This window comes from Nesoenas mayeri (assembly GCF_963082525.1).
Source record: "Nesoenas mayeri genome assembly, chromosome: 21".
NCBI classification, from domain to species: domain Eukaryota; kingdom Metazoa; phylum Chordata; class Aves; order Columbiformes; family Columbidae; genus Nesoenas; species Nesoenas mayeri.
In genome coordinates, this window is record NC_137571.1 from 5,219,138 (window position 1) to 5,236,307 (window position 17,170).

Consider the following 17,170-nt stretch of genomic DNA (forward strand, 5'->3'; position numbering starts at 1 on the left):
ACGCAGAACCCAAAGGAAAAGAAGCAGGTGTTGCAAACATCACCTGCGCTGTGGGATTATTTCCATGCGCCCAAACCCTAGAAATGCCACCCTAGCTAATGAGGAGGGTAAAGAATCATGACCCAGGCACTTACCCGGGTGCCCGGGGGGCTTTTTGTCCTTTAACACTCATATGGGGTCTGGGATGACCGATGGAGGTTCCAGGACAGCCGAGGCGCAGCCTCGTGAGCATCGCACACCAAACACACCACACGCTTCTCCTCGTGTGGCCGCTCGGACAGAGCTTCCCACACGCTGGAAATACAGATGATTTTAGCCTGGATCCATCTGGTTTCCCAAATAACCTGTCTATTTGATGAATAACATAAATTAAATTAGACAAGACAAACAAATAGTTGTTTGTGGTTTTTTTTTTTTTACTCCTCGCTCCCTTTTAGTCTCTTGGCAAAAAGGAAAAGAGAACATAATTCAGTGAGTACCTTGAGCCCCCGAGGAGGCGCGTGGTGGTGGAAGCTCCGGTTCTGAACGTGTCTGCAATGCCAACCTTTAACACGCACCCAGGGCCCTTCCTGACTCCGCTGCCAAGTTCTTCTTTAATTTCTTCACTGTCATTTATGTTCCTATGAGCTCATTTTGTCTGCACCCTCAGCAGTTAACACCACAGAGCTCCTCTCACCGAGGCTCCACGGTGCAGCCGAGGATCAGCTTTTATTCTCCCTGTCCCTTGAGCAGGTTGGGGAAACTGAGGCAGGGAGAGGGGCAGTTTTACAGCTGCCCAACGGGGATGAAACCTCAAGCTGCTGCTGTTTTTGTGCCTCAGGCAAAGCCAAAACTGAACATCACCAGCCGGATCTGCTGGGAGTGCACCCAGGATGTGAGGAGCGGGGAGCAGCAGGGAGGGAAGGAGCTCGTCCTCCAGCCCAGGACCCCCATTCCCACCCTGTCCCCTCTCTCTGTCACCTCCCGGGGTCAATCCCCCCACCAGACCCCTCCAGCAGCAACCCAGGGGGGGATTTTTCTCCCCGCTAGCACAGCAGCATCATCTCAGTGCCAGGAGGGGCGAGCGGAATCAATAGGTGAAAATGAGAAGGCAAAACCGAGTTAATGTGCCAGACAGGAGGTGGGAGGAGCCCCGGGGGATGCAGAGGGGCTCAGTGAGCAGGGGGGGTCACCCCAAAGCCCAGCGGGGCATTTCTGGGGTGCAGCACCGCACTTACCAGTAATATTCAGCAAACCCTGAGCTCCTGCAAGGCTCTAACAGCAGAAACATTTACTCTGGACAACAGCAGCGCGAAATCTTCCCACTCTGAAGTATTTCAATGTATAAGCTCTTCAGGGCCAACAATAGTTTTGTGCACTTGGCTCTGGAACAAGCGAAATACATTTTGAAGGGAAAAATTCTAAAGGGAAAGCGAAACAAACGCCGTGGTTGTGGCTCGCAGATGCTGAGGTCAGTGTGCTCTTCAAGCCTTCACATGCAAAAATATAGCAATTAGAGGTCTATATCAATTTAATCCTTTGCAACACTAAAGAACACTGAAAACTGTACCAATTTCCTCTGGATTCAAGAGGGGAGTTCAAGGTTTAATCCTCCTTCCTGGCCCTTTTGCTGGAGGAAGAGCGTTCTCTTGCTGCTCTCTAGTGGCAGCCACTACTCACAAAACTGAGAAGACGCTGAGATTTTGCAGCTTCGAATGTTTTTGCCCAGTAAATCTGTGCTGAAAAAAAAGAACAAACCCAACCAACACACACACACAGATTGAAATGAATACCAACTGCCTCCAAAATTAAAAACGTTTTATTGTAAAATTGCACTCCAGCTAGTACCATAACTCTTTATAAACATAATATACAGTAAAATATTTTACACGTGGCACACCAGGTGTATGCGGATGATGTTACAAAATGTACAGTTTAGGATAGTTCTCTGACAGAGCTGACAGTTTAAATAGGTGACCTCAAGTCCCAGAAAGAGGTTTAGTATCACAGAGCCGGCCTGTTCTGCTGGTACTCGTTCTCTAACACATTCAACGTGCAATCAGAAATGTCATATATTCTGTCTTAAGTTTCTTTCACACTATTTAGTTGTGAGCGATGGCTCCTTACTATTTAATTTCTGCATTCTAGAGGCCTCTTGCTACTGCTCACAAATGGATGGGTTCTCCTGGATGGGCACAGCTTGAAACAACGGAATAGATGATTTAAGTCTTTAGTTGGGGGGAACGAAGCAAACAACTCCCCCAATCCAAGCAAACAAAAAATCCCGACACATCTCCACTTCCTCTCCCACATCTGTTATTCACATTCTTCCCTCTCCACACACCGACATTCATCTGGATGCATAAGAATATGAACAATAATAAAAAACACGGAAAGAAAGCCTTATCGTGTTGCCTCATGAAAGACTTGGACCTTTTTCAAAAGCATACATTTCAAATATAAATTAGAGCTTCTCAGAATGTCAAGCTAATAAATGCTTTAACCTTAGAGAAAGAGAGACACGGGAAGGAAAGCAGCGCTACCTTCGCACTGCACGTGTAAACAGCATGTCCTGGCACCACTAACGCTGCTGCCTTCTCCAAAGCTGCAGAAATACCTTTGAGCTACCTGCGGTGTTTCTGCAGCACACAAATGGTGTTTCCAGGTGGAACCAGCACCACCGAAACACGCGAGATGCTGGGAGGACAGAGTTCCGTAGTGCGAGTTTCCTTAATGCCTGGGAAAGACCAGGTTAGCGTTTCGTTCCGAACCAAGTGTGGATTTTGTGCTCACCTTTGTCGCAAAGCACTGAGAAAAAACCAAAGGGGAATAAACAAGATCATTGCCCAGAGATTCCTGGAACCTGTGAAAGAAGCAGCAGCAGAATGTGCAGCGATTTGTTCGCCTTCCTGATGATCACCGGCAGATTTGCAACACAAACAGCAACTGGCAAAGACACGAGATAGAACCTCCGGCCCTAACCAGGGATGTTCAGCTCTCCAGGTACTGGAATATGCTTCGGCTTTGACTTGTTTCCTCTGTGCTCTCCACCCTGGGCCGCTTGGCCACAGATGTTATTGCTGCAGCAGGACCTCTTTTCTTCGCCTGTGGGGGAGTGGGGTACATTAGAATTCACAAAACCTCCACAAAGCTTAAACTCTGAGTTATCAGAGAATTATTTGGTGCAAGAGCACACACGAGGCAATCACAGAAAATATTTCAAGCAGCAATGCTCTTAACTACTTGGCAGTGCTTAGTGCCTGTACGTTGAAATAATCTACACGTCAGCAGCACATTCCACACAAATCTTTACCTGAAGTTTTGATTTCTCCTTTGCCTCTTCACTCTTTTCTGGGGAAAGAGTGTGGAAGACAAAATTCCTTGAATTTCGAGGTGCGTTTGGATTCAGATCCGACATTGCTGCCAGTTTCTGAAGGACAGCCGTAGGTCTGTTCAACAGAGACCCATTTTTGACCTGAAGAACAATGAAATGCTGTCGTTAAACCACTCACACGAACAAGACAGCTCTTTATTAGTATGTTACTCCTAACAGAAAAGCTCCTCCCTACTAAAATGTTACTTGCCACCACACAAAGCAGAAACGGCTGTAATCTGGGGTCAGTTGACCGCACAGACACAGTTTGGAAATACCATTTTTCAGCCCCATTCCTGACCTGGACGTCGCTGGTGGGTCTGAACGTCTCAAACGGGCTGCGGGGTAGGAGCGCTGTGTCCTGTACCACGGCTGCCGGGCTGGCTGCAGACACAAAGCGGAACGCGTCAGCCTCTGAAGTTCATTGCAAATACCACAAATTTCATATAGAACTGAAGAGCTTAGAACTGAGTGGCCACGCTTGCTTTCTCTTGATTGCCACTTGGATAAAAAGTGAGCTTACCTTTCTTCTGCAGGGATTTGGCAGTCACTTTTTTTGCTAGTTTCATGAATTGGCTGTCTTCACCAATTTCCTCCTCCTCCTCCTCTTTATTTTTCTCCTTCTGTAGCAGAGAGAAGGCACGTTGTAAAATTGAAGAATTCATATTAAGAAGGAACATTCCGTTCGGTATTTTAAGTAGACAGAGTCATTTCCTCTCCCTTCTGAATTAGCTCCTCTCTCTGGACAAAACTTGTAGAAGAGAAGGAGCAGAATTCACAAAGACATTTATAAATGGTATTTTTTTCCAGATTTTAACTTGGGGAACTAACAATTTCACATCTAGCAACGAGACTGAGCAAGACGCCTTTCCTGAAGCTAATGAATACCTGCTCACGAAGCCACTGCTCTCGTTCAAAGCGCTCCTTCCTCCATTTCACTTCTGTCTCGTCAAACTGTTCATTTTCATCATCATTATCTGAATCTCTCTGAAACAAGTCAACCTGTGAATCATAATCTAGACAAAGAAAGAGAGAAATAATTAGGTATCGGTTTTAAAAGAGGCATAAAATACAGACTAGTAAACAAAGAAAAATCAAAAACACATCCCACCCCCCAATTTATGTCTGAAACTCTGTTTCCTTCTGGAGGATGACTGAGTGCTGTTTCATACGCACGTTCTTCCTTGTCAATATTTCACCCCATCTATTAAGCAGGAATCAGAAAGGTACCTATGTTTTTCCATCGGAATCTCCTCGTCCTGCCAGGGCCGTCGCTGTGCAGGTCCCCATCCAGCAGGTACCTCTCCTGGTACAAGCGCAACTGGCGCTTGTCGTCATCCAGCATCGCTTTCCTGCCAGCGCGGGAGAGAGCAGGTTAGGCTGGCTTAGAGCCCAGAGCTTCACACGCAATAACACACACTAATACTGCCACTCACATGTGGAATTTCTGTATTTGATTTTCTAATTCCGCTTCATTAGGGAGCTCCTCATCAATCACCTCTTCTTCGTATTCGTTCAGATCTTCGCCATCATATTCATCCTCGCTTCCCACGTCGCTCCCCGACAGCTCTGCTTCATCTTCCATGAAATCCTGCAGTTTTCTATAGAAGAATGTTAAAGAGTTTGCTTTGGTAGACCAATAATCACCCAGACCTTCTGAAAGCAAGATTTCTCTTTTGATGTAAAATTAACATCTATCCCACATAAGAAGTGATGATTCATTTTTAATTTTGGAAAAGACTAATTTGGGTCAAAAAACCATTGCGTTGCTGTCATCCCGGCCTTTTGATTTCCACCTACAATGGAAATTATAACAGAAACCCTCTATAGCCCAGCAAAGTAGTTAAATTCATGCAACCCAACAGCACGAAAGCAAAACAACAACCACCAGAGCCAACGCTGTACAAGCATTAGCTACTAATGCTGGGGAGGGAATAATAACAGACTAAATTTCTAGTGCTGTTAATATTCTATTCTGTCTGGCAATCAAGATACAAAAAAATATGTACTTACAGTTTTTTCTTCGAGCCCCATCTGGGTCTCAGCAGCTCTTCTTCTTCATCACTAATTTCTGCTTCTGCAGGATCACTGTCTCCACTTTTTTCATCCTATCAAAGAGAAATTAAGAGATTTCTGAGAGCGCATTGCTTTGTAGGGACAGTTTCTTCTGTTCTTTAATCAATAAGCACAGACTAAAACACCACAGGTATTTCAGAGGATTTTCAATGCCTTATCCAATTTATTATAATGTTAAGTGGGCACTTTAAATGACACAAACATTGCTCTTCGAAATGTTTCAGTAACTTGTTCTGGAAATCACAATACTTATAATGAAAAACCTAATAAAGAGAGTTCTCATAGTCAGAAGGCTGCAGCAGTTGCCTCACTCCATCAGTTCATACCTCGTCACTGTCAAAGGCGTTGTCATCTGTTACAAGACGAAAATCACCAAATTCTTCTTGCTCCTCCTCATCTTCCTCTTCCCTATGGGAAAAGTGAATGAAAAAACGCAAGCATCCAACTTCCACCTGGTTATTGTTCCTGTAGTTTGGCAAGAGCCCAGAACAGAACCCCAAAGTCCTACATTCTGACAATCTTTTCTCAGTTTGATGGGAGTTCTTCAACGTTTCTTTCACTATTAGTGAAAGACAAAGAATTTCCCTTCACAGTAGCTGTGGGAAACAGTACATGCTGCTCATTTAGAGTGATCACTGAGCAATTTGCAATATTCATCTCCCTTCACCCCCAAAACGGTTTTGCTTACAGCACTTTGAACTGGTATTGAAGAAGACAACCCATTAAGAGTGAAACAAAACAACTGCCACTATAAGCTTCTGTAAATTTTTGGAAGAATACTAACTTGTCTGTGGGAAAGGAGCCTGAACAAAGTGCCAGAGCTTCTGCCATTGGATCTTCTATGTCACTGTCTTTTTCTGCCTTGGAAGACACTGAAGATGCCCACGTTGGAGAACCTGCTACAAAAAGCAGTAAGATGGCAATTTAGGAGATAGAAATGACAGTCAGCACGCTCCCACATGGGCAACCAAGTGTTAAGAGGTCTCAGAAGTTCTGTGTTCTGCATTAGTGCCCAGAACTAATTGGTTCCTTAGTGTAAAGCTTATAACTCAAGCAAGCAGCAAAGCTGACAACAGAATTCAGGACCTACTCTGAGACGTGAATTTTCCTGAGCAAAGATTGAGCAACTCTTCCATATTCTGCTTTTTGTTGGTGCTGGTGCTCGGCGCGTGTTCAGCTTGGCTGCTGAACTTCCCAGAACACAAGTCCAGCAGTTCATCCATGTTGGCATCCATCGCGTTCTCATCCATACTGGCCAGAGTCAGCTGGTGCTTTGAGGACTGGTATTTATTCCTGTGCTGTCCAACGTTCAAGAACCTGAAAGAATATCTGTAGTTAGAAAAAGCTTGCTGATCTGTATGTCCTATTTTTGTTAAAGGGCACAAACCATCATCCTTTACACCTATTACTCACCCATCTGCGTCAAGCAGCTGGCTCTGAGTGTCATCTTCTAGAGAAAATTGAAACTGTGACTCCTCAGCCCCTGGAAATAAACTCTTGGGCTCAGGAGAGGCGTTATACAGGTCCTGGGAATCTTCTATGGGAAGAGAGGGCTCAGACGCCTTTCCTGAGCTCTAGCCAAAGCAATGCAAAAATATACAGGTTATTCATTTTGCAATCCTAGCAGCCAAAAGGAAGAACAGGATAAAACGTTTAAGCTATTTTAAAGGATTAACATGATGCAAGTATCAAGTGTGCCCCCACTGCTTTGATAAATCACAGGAGTTCACTGACATCAGACATTGTGTAGCCCACATAGCTAGGCTTCAAAAAATATTTACAGTGCACATATTTTAGATATCAAAACCAGATGACAGCATCTTTTCTGTAACGTAAGTTTTTATCATGTCATTTTTATCCATTCCAATGTGGAGACATTTGAAACTCCAGGGACAGTTGGCTTTTCTGAAATCTTACATACAAGCACTTGGCTAGATGCTGTCTCTGGTATTATCTTTTGTGACAGTCAGGACAAAATACACTTATTCATTACTGCTATTAACACAATTGTTAGTATGAGATGGGAGTAGGACTGAGAACTTTACCTTGGAAGCAGAGCTGATAAAGCTTGTTTTGAAAAAACCCGGGGAAGGTGACCTGAAACCTCCTGCTGCAGATAAAAAGTTCCCTCCGCGTGACATCTGTTTGTTACAGGGTTGATAGGACGGAATCATGGAGCCGATCAGCTCAAAGCTGCTGTTATGGCTGTTGTCTTTCGCCAGCGTTGGCAGAGAAAACGAGTCATCGTCCTCTGAGAAGAACATAAATATTGAAATAGAGTGCATAACTTCTCTTGTAGTGATCCAGTAAAACCTCAGGATACTGTCTTGCAACACCAACACCTTGCTAAGAATTCAATATTCTGTGCTCAGGTCAGATTTCATTCTTCACAGAGGCATATTGCACTTTTGTACTGAATTTTGTCTTGATTTCTGACCATTCCTATATTTTTTCCAGTATCATTTTGAACTTTGTTTTCCTCTAGTTTTTTCAAGCCCTCCCATTTCTTTCAGTCTAAACTTCTATAGCCATCCTGTACAGCTACACAGACAATGAAATACCAAAAGTATTGAATACCAAACCCAGACAGAAATAATAGCTACAATAATGGTTCTACTTTACCTAACTTGGTAGGTCCTTTGTCTCCAGTTTCTTCCATTTCAAGTTTCTCATCAGGAAGAGAATATCTGCAATTAATGACATAAAATGTATTTGCTAACGTATACAAGATGAATTGCTATTTTCTGTCAAACCTAACTGCAAAAAACAAGGTAACATACAAAAATACATCTAGTACAGTTTGATTAAGAAATAGACGATACCACTAAATATTTACAGTCACAGAATCCCAAAATGTCAGGGGTTGTAGGGCCCTGCAAAGCTCATCCAGTGCAATCCCCCCCTGGAGCAGGAACACCCAGATGAGGTTACACAGGAAGGTGTCCAGGCGGGTTGGAATGTCTGCACAGAAGGAGACTCCACAACCCCCCTGGGCAGCCTGGGCCAGGCTCTGACACCCTCACCCCCAACAAGTTGCTTCTCATCTTTCACTGGAACCTCCTGTGTTCCAGTTTGCACCCATTACCCCTTGTCCTGTCCCTGGTTGTCACCCAGAAGAGCCTGGCTGCATCCTCCTGACACTGCCCCTTTCCATCTTGATCCCCATGAATGAGTCCCCCCTCAGTGTCCTCTTGTCCAGCTCCAGAGCCCCAGCTCCCTCAGCCTTTCCTCACACGGGAGATGCTCCACTCCCTGCAGCATCTTGGTGGCTGCGCTGGACTCTCTCCAGCAGTTCCCTGTTCTGCTGGAACTGAGGGGCCACAACTGGACACAAGATTCCAGGTGTGGTCTCCCCAGGGCAGAGCAGAGGGGCAGGAGAACCTCTCTGACCTACTGACCACCCCCTTCTAACCCACCCCAGGTACCATTGGCTTCCTGGCCACAAGGGCACACTGCGTCAAGTTTTTTAAAGGAAATATATATGAATGCACATATAACTACTGGAACAAGACAGAAAATACTTACAAAAAGTACTTTAAGTCAAAACACCTACAAGTACTGATAAAATTTGAAATTGCTCAGGCACTGTTTTCAAAATTTGGTGTATTTACCCCATTTTTGAGGAGCTGTCCTTAAAAAGCATCAATGTAGATTCTGCTGATGGTGGTTTGGGAACAGAATCACAGTGCCTTGATTTCTCCAGCTTGTCTCCATCAATTGATTCTTTGTCAGTTTCTTTATCACCGTCTTCAACTTGTTTCTCTTCTATATCTTCGTTATCTTCCTCTGCTTCGTCAAGAAGAGATTCCACATTCTAAAAAGCATTCCCAAACACAGCAGATATGGTGATTATTGCTTTGATCCATCAAATTCCTTGCATACTTCAAGAAAATGTTTTAATATATGGAGGGTGAAACTGAACGACATTCACTGCTCTTACACATACCTATTCCACTTTGAAGCAACTGACATAGGTGCTTGAAACTCAAACGTGCTAACTGTAGCAATTTTTTAGCTTCTAGGAAGAATTCTTGGCAATTTTCCTAATATTATTAGTGTACAAAAGCCTAATTTCACTGGGGAGAGGCCACAGAATTGAGAAGCTGGCTAGATGATGTAAAAATGTTGCATACAGACCTCATTATCACCTTCTTCCTCTTCCTCCGACTCATCCGTCATCTCTTCCTCCTCCTCCTCTTCTTCTTCCTCCAACATCTCCTCGTTATCCAGCTTAAACAGCGCTTGCCGCTTCTGCCGTTCTTCAGTCCTGCGCAGCTTCATGGCCTCCTGGAGTTTCGCCTTCAGCGTCTGCAGCTTCTCACCTGGCCAAAAATGAGCACATGAATATCTGAGACGAACCACAGTGAACCCTTCACTTCATTGCCTTCAAGCATCCAACCCAGTGTAACCACGCACATTAAAAGGGAATTAAAAAGTTACTTGTTTCCAATATTTTTTGAGTTGATCTGCCAGCTGTGAGAGCTGCAGTTGGTTTCCAAGAGCTTGATTTAGAGAGAGTGCAGAGCCTCATGAATTATCAAGATGCCTCATTACCTACCCATGCAGTGCTCGGAATGCAAGCAAGGTCTGTTTTCCCTCCAGCCAGTTCGCAGTCCACCTCACTACCCGCTCATCCAGCCCGCATTCCCTCAGTTTAGCTGTGAGGATGCTGTGGGAGACTGTGTCAAATGCCTCACTCAAGTCAAGGTGGATCACGTCCACCGCTCTGCCATCATCCATCCATCTTGTTACGTCCTCATAAAAGTCAATGAGGTTGGTCAAGCACGACTTCCCCTTGGTGAAGCCACGTTGACTGCCCCAATGACCCTCTTATCCCTGATATGCCTTGAGGTGGCACCAAGGAGAAGTCGTTCCATCAGTTTCTCAGAGATGGAGGTGAGGCTGACTGGTCTAGAGTTCCCCAGGTCCTCCTTCTTGCCCTTTTTGAAGACTGGAGTGACATTTGCTTTCCTCCAGTCCTCAGGCACCTCTCCTGTTTCCCAAGACTTGGCAAAGATGATGGAGAGTGGTCCAGCAATGACCTCAGCCAGCTCCCTCAGCACCCGCGGGTGCATCCCATCCAGACTCATGGATTTATGGATGTCCAGACTGCCCAACTGCTCCCTAACCCAGTCCTCATCAACCCAGGCAAACTCTCCCATTGTCCTGCCTTCCTCTGGGGCCTCAGCGGTACGGGATCCTCAGGACAGACTCCAGCAGAGCAGATGGAGACAAAGAAGGCGTTCAGTAACTGCCTTCTCTGTATCTTCTGTCACCAGGGCACCCACCTCGTTCATCAGTGGCCTACATTGCCTCTGCTGTTAGTTTTACCTGCCACGTGTTGGAAAAAGCTCTTCCTGTTGTCCTTGACCCCTTTCGCCAGGTTTAATTCTAAGGAGGCCTCAGCTTTCCTGGTTGCCTCCCTACACCCTCTGACAACAGCCTGATATTCCCCCCAAGTGGCCAGCCCGTCCTTCCATGATCTAGAAACTCTCCTCTTCCGTCGCTATTTCTCCTGCTGCACCCACCTGGCTTGGAGGGGCCAGTGTCGCCCAAGGTCTCCGCAGCCAACACCGCGGGCACCACGTCGGCTCTCAGCTCCTCTTTGCCTTCGGACGTCATCTCCTTACGAATAATGGGCATGTTTATGGTCCTTTCAGCTTTGGCTTTTGCTGTTTGAAGACTGTGCTTCAAGAAACGTTCTTTCAAGGCTTCTAATTCTTTAAAATACATATGAATTACATTTCAAAATGCAAATTAGATTAATTTGATAGCATTTAAAAGCATTGAGTGTTAGAGTTTCATCAAGAGTAGGTCTTGAGAATTTTTTGTCAAAGGAAGTTAAACTCTAATATTAAAATATTTGCAAAACCATTCTATTTGACTAATAAACGAATAAACTATTACTGAGTATTTTTGCTATAACTTGTTCTTAATTGATACTAGCTAATATTCAATTACTTTACCACTATGATTTATGCACAAGACTTCGAATCACTTCTAGTCTGGCCTTCCAGCCACCCAGCACCTCTCAGTCTCTGTTAACATACACACCTAAAGCCAGACTGCCAGCTGACAAAAACACTATTTCTCAGCAGAGCTCAGTCTCCTGAACACAGGGGAGTAACAAGTCAGACATGTATCTTCATCATTTAATAGTTAACACCGCATTCCTTCAAGCTTTCAATTATTAAGGACTCAATTTCCTTTATAACATCGGCTGAAAGGAAATGGATATCAACATTACGCAAAGAATCTGTGTGAGTAAGAGAACGCACCTGACTGTTCTGTCACCCAAACGTCTCTCAGAGACTTCCCAGTCCAAGTCAGGTGAACTCTGCTTACTCGGACAGCCCTGACAGGGTGACAACAAGAAAAGCGATACCTTTATTTGATTCAGATTCGTCGAGGTTAATGAAGGATTCATCACCAGAGCAGATCCTTGGCTTGACGGACAGGTCTATTCCCAGTTCACGGAGTTTCTCCAGCTTGGATTTCCTCGCTTTTTCAGGCTGTGCCACCGCTCCAGCCCCCACTTGCCGACGGCTTTTTTCACCATCTGAGTCTGGCGCCGTTTCATCTCTTTGCTCAAGGGCATCTCCTCCAGAGGCTGGAGGAATTTCATTCTCTTTTTGTTCACTGCAATCAGCGCTTGGGAAGTCAGGGCGCTGCTGCTGTTCTGCGCTATTACCAGTCCCCGCGGTGTGAGAATCATCACTGTCCTCCCCGCGCTTTTCCGCACAGTTTTCTGCCAAGTTCTTCCTCACATCAGCAAGAGGCTCGTTCGCAGCAGGTTCAACATCTCCACCAAGGCTCCTTTCTGGTTCATTAGCTGCTGGTTGATTGCCTTCTGCTTGCCCATCTTTGCAATCCGTGCCCATGTTCTTAGTGTCTGCAGATTCCTCATCTAGGGAGAGCTGGTATTTAGTGGACCTAATGAAGGCAGAAAGAAATGCATCAGCTGTGCCTGTTGTGGGAGGGGAGAAGAGGTTGAGAACAAACCCGGAGAGAAGTAAATAATTTTCTAGTTATTGTCATGAATGTGTAGGAAGAGGTGAATAAGTCTCGAAAACTTCATTTTGAGGAGATAAGGAAGATGAAGCGTGGAGCAGTGTAGAGTTTGTCCTAGTTACATTATCACAGTATAAAATTCCTGAGAGATTTTGTGACAACAGTAGCTGAATTATTTCACTATGCATCACACAAAAGAAGAAATAGCCCAAGTCCAATAGCCCAGTCTAAACCACATTAAATAACTTTGCGTGAGCACGTTGCTTCATCTGGAGAGCAGCACTGCCTCATGTTAACAGCAACACGCTCCAGGTGTTCACAGAATTAAAGGAGCCAAAGAAAGTTTCCTAATAAAACTTCCCAGGCAAAACAGCTAAAACGAAACCAGAAGTGGGATGTGACTGCACATAGCACAGGTGTGGACATCATACAACGCCTGCAGCACGCAAAAGCCTGTTTATCTTCAAAAGCAAAGCGGGGGTATCCTTAAAATTTATGAAAAGGACATGCGGAAGGTTTAAGTCCTTACTTCAGCAAGGCCATTGCATTTCCTTGACATATCGGTCGAGGTCTTCGCTTGTAGAAGTCATGAATGCTTTTGGTCTCAGGCACGTGATATGGGAGAGACACAGATGATTCTATCAGAGAAACGAGGTGAAAGAAAAATTAAAATGTCACCCGAGGCATTTATTTATTTTACTTGTATTTTATACAAGGAATTTAAGTTTTACCTCTAATAAGTCGTTGGGTCTCACTATGTAATTGCTTAATGGCTTCTTTACTTAATCTTGCTGCTTTCCGCTCCTTAAGGAAAGAAAGGGTTGTGAAGTTAGAAAACAAAATACAGGACTCTATACTTTCTAAACAGATTATTTTTCCCTTTTAAACAGAAAGGAGTCAGAATAAAGCAGCCAGATTAACAAAAAACATTTGAGTCGCTACAACAAACAACAGAGCTTAAAAAAGAAGAATACTTCACCTTCCTTTTTGGTTCTTTTAATACAGGTTCCTCATTCTCATCATCAAATACATGTTTGTAGCCTTCTCCCTCAGAAAACCATTCTTTGTTCTACAGTGCATGAAAAGAGATTCATTTATTTGTCTAGATACACAGACACTACCAAGGGCAAACAAAGCAAAGGTAAAAAATAAGTGTACACATCATCACTGGTCAGCAAAACCAGCAGATATTCTCCTAAAACAACACAAATCCCATATAACACTTATGGTAGATTTTCAAAGCTTCTACTGTAGCATTATCTTTACAACTTTCCAGACAACATCACAGCATCCTTAAGAACAAAGAGCAGAGGAATATTCTCTCTTCTGTCACAGCAGTAGAAGCACAACATGCTCAGGTACAATACTTCCCACTAATCACCGATAAGTTTGCATCACTATCAAACGTTACCTTATATTTCTTTATTTTGTGTTTCACTGCCTCTCGTATTGATTCTATCGACTCTTCATCCTCTGGGGGGGAATCATTTTCCTCTTCTAAGCCATTATCAAAAAGCTCTTTGTCATCAAGAAGACATCCGCTGTCATTAAAGGGATACGTCTCGCCACCATCTACCTGCTTGCCATAAGAATAAAGTATTTGTGTGATTCATTCCAGATGCCATCTTTAATGCAGCTGCAACACCAATCAAAAACGTTTGTGCACGCAACAAACCCCAAGGAACCCAATTTCCACCTGGGTTCCACACCTGCTACAGGAACGCAGGCACCAGGAGTGCCGAAGCACTGAAGCAGGACAACCAAATGCAGCAATAAATTTAACTTGGTGGAGAAAACACCTGAGATTTGCTGCCAAAATATATACCTCTGCTCGTGGCTTCTTTTCCTTTTTCAGCTCTTTAAGGGACTCAATTCTTCTCTCCTTCTCCTTTCTCCTTCTAGATTTTCCAACTGCTTTTTTTGCTGTCTCTTCTTCAAAATCCTCTTTATGTTGTTTATGTTTTCTGTACTTTTTCCCAGGTTTTAGGGGTCTCTCCTCTTGTGGCTCATTCTCCAGCAAGCCAGACTTTCGGCTTGTTTCAAGGCTTTCAACCTGCAATTGGTCACCGGCATCACTGTCATCACTATCTAGCAGACCTTGGTGAATCCGATGAGATTTCTTGTCCCTCTGAGTGGTAACATTCTCTTTTTCCTCCTCATTTTCATTGTCTCCACCCAGCACATCGTTCTGCACAAAAGAGCCACCATCCTCTCCATCTTCGCTCTCACTGTCTTGAAAGACCTTCTTGCTTTTTGCTTTTTTACGTACAAAAATCTCCTCCTCCGAATCTGTCAAAATATATTAAAAGAAATCATGCGTGCAACAGAGAGGAAATTTCCACAAGTTAATTAACAAAGGTAAAGATACAAATCTATTGAATTTTACAGATGTCATCATCTATAGCAAATTAGCTTCAAGTCGTTTTCCAAGCCCAGCTCTCCCTGCAGCGCAGTATATAATTGACTCAAATGGGTGTTATAGGGTTTTAACCCTTAAAAAAAAAGGCAAACCAGAAAATCCTTTACCAATAGACTAGTGACTTGCCTTAGAACAATAAAAACATCCACAGTAAGTAACTAAATATGTACATAAGTGAATCATAAAAAGAAAGGGAATAAGCCATTAAGACGCTCACATCCCACTTTTTCCTTTTTGTACCTCAACCCCTCCACCACGTGTCAGCGATTTACAAATGTCTACCCGTGTTCTCAACAACAAGAAAGGCAGTTTGGATTCACACAGGCCAAGCAATGTAAAACGGTGTTTACAAACAAGAAACACACTGCTCAGGGCAGCACCCAGCACAGCCCATGGGGACGGCACCGACCTCTGTCCTCCAGCGCCGCTGTCCCCAGGGCGCCGTGTCCCGGAGAGGCCGTTTGGCAGCTGCCCTGCCCGCTGTCCGAGTCGCTGTCGGGGCTTTTCTGTGCCCCTGAATTCAAATCTTCTAATGGAAGCTACAAAGCAAAATCAAATATTCCTCACTGTGATAAGTGTTGTTTATGTGGTAACGACTTCTAGCGTCTGGCTTCACTCCAGAAGCTCGGGTAGCCGCTCAGACATGATTTATACACACACATTGTCATTATAGTTTAAGAATTAACTGGTATTTATATAAAGTGAGATGACATAATGACATAAATGACATAATGACATAAAAATAAAAACTTTATTAGTATTTAAAGGTGAGTTTGCATGCAGAACAATCAGTGCACGGGCTGATCTCCAGTGATTATCATTCAAACCCATTAGAATTAAAAGGATAATGAGAAACCTATAATTCTATTATTCTCTCACATCTGCATCTGCCTAATCAATTAAACCGGGGACCTTCCCGGCGTGCACCGCGCCCGCGCCCTCCAGCATGCACCGCGCGCACGGGGATTGGCCGCTGACAGCCCTCCCAGCATGCACCGCGGGCAAAAGGCGGAAGAGCGGCCGCCGGGCGTGCTGGGAAGTGTAGTCGGTATGGAGCGAGGCCGGTGGCGCCGCGGTACCGCCCGGCCTCAGGGGCGGCTGGGGAGGTGCCGTTACCGCCGCCGCTGCCACTACCCTGCCCGCTGCTCCTCGCTACCCTTCCCGACCCTCCGCCACACCACGGCCTGAGGAGCTCCAAGGCCGCAGGAAGGCCGCGACCTGCCGCTGCCACCACCGCCGCCGCCGCCACCAGCCGGCTACGCAGAGCGGAGCGACAGGACTCACCTCAGCGAGGGCCGCTGCCGCCATGGCCCCAGCCGACACAACCCCGCACTCCCGCCAGACAACCGCGTAGGAAACCGCTTCAAGTCTTCGCGCGCTGCCGCAGCCACTCCCAGCCCCGCAAACAGCCAATGGCTGCGCAGAACTGCCTCGGAAGCCCCGCCTCTCTCCTCTATTGGGCTATTTTTCCGCCTAGCCCCGCCCTCTCCGCCTGGCCCAATCATGACTCGCGCTTCAAGGCCACTCAGCACGCCTTATAAGGCCGCGCTGTAGGAGCGCCCTCGTGTGGTTGGGGTGGCGGTGCTGCTGCGGGCGGGAAGGTCCTGGAGCGGGAAGGTCCAGAGCGTTCAGCCCGTCCATGGCCCCGCGGGCCGGGTGGGTGTCAGTGGGTGTGCGCAGCCCTCCCGGTGTGGCACCAGGCTGCGTGGGTGCCTTGAGGATCTGTGGGCACAGATCCCTCAAGTATGGTGGTACCTCAGAGCTCAGACTGTGGCCTACAAGGCACCTCAGTTGTGAGGGCAGCCTGGGCCTGTCCCCAGAGCCTGGGTGAGCCAACACTGCACCTGGCGCTGCTCCTGTGAATCTTGCTAGTGGGAGTACAAAAGCTTTCCTGTTGTGATCCAGACCGGTGAGTACGGATGAGTCTGAGCGTCACGCCTCAACTCATTTCTCTGTCTGCTCCGTGTAAAGTGCTGCCACCACATGACACCACCAAGCCTGCGGGTCTTGGGCTTCAACATCACCAAAGAGCAGAAAGGGTGGTGGGTTGAGCTCAACCCTGACACTCAAGAGGCTTCTCCAGAGCTGTAGGAAGTCACAGGACAGCACAGAACAGTTTGGTTTGGCTTCAGTGGCTGTGAGGTGCGTGTCACCTTCTTTCCCTGCCCAGAACAGGGAACTTTGAGGTGTTTGCAACTCACTTCCTAGCGCTGGCAGCTGGAGGGAGAGCAGCGAGCTGGGCTGGACATCGGGGGCCTTGTTCTGGACCAGAGTTTGGGATGTTTGGCACATTTTCATTGTTACATTTGCCC

At 45.7% G+C, this 17,170-nt stretch overlaps 1 protein-coding gene across 1 annotated transcript; it reads right to left on the reverse strand.

Moving 5' to 3' along the window:
• Positions 1 to 2,556: 2,556 nt before the first annotated feature.
• On the reverse strand, positions 2,557 to 16,166 carry CLSPN (claspin; the record flags this gene model as incomplete). Its single annotated transcript, XM_080357806.1, has 25 exons — positions 2,557 to 3,084; positions 3,293 to 3,454; positions 3,654 to 3,736; positions 3,876 to 3,975; positions 4,241 to 4,368; positions 4,583 to 4,704; positions 4,789 to 4,953; positions 5,366 to 5,460; positions 5,755 to 5,836; positions 6,213 to 6,327; positions 6,519 to 6,745; positions 6,842 to 7,002; positions 7,474 to 7,679; positions 8,051 to 8,115; positions 9,040 to 9,242; positions 9,566 to 9,750; positions 10,957 to 11,148; positions 11,814 to 12,361; positions 12,969 to 13,077; positions 13,171 to 13,243; positions 13,419 to 13,508; positions 13,851 to 14,018; positions 14,265 to 14,728; positions 15,268 to 15,397; positions 16,143 to 16,166. 25 exons carry the CDS (start codon positions 16,164 to 16,166, stop codon positions 2,971 to 2,973), a joined length of 4,011 nt encoding a protein of 1,336 aa, XP_080213932.1. The 3' UTR covers positions 2,557 to 2,970.
• Between the last annotated feature and the right edge of the window lie 1,004 nt (positions 16,167 to 17,170).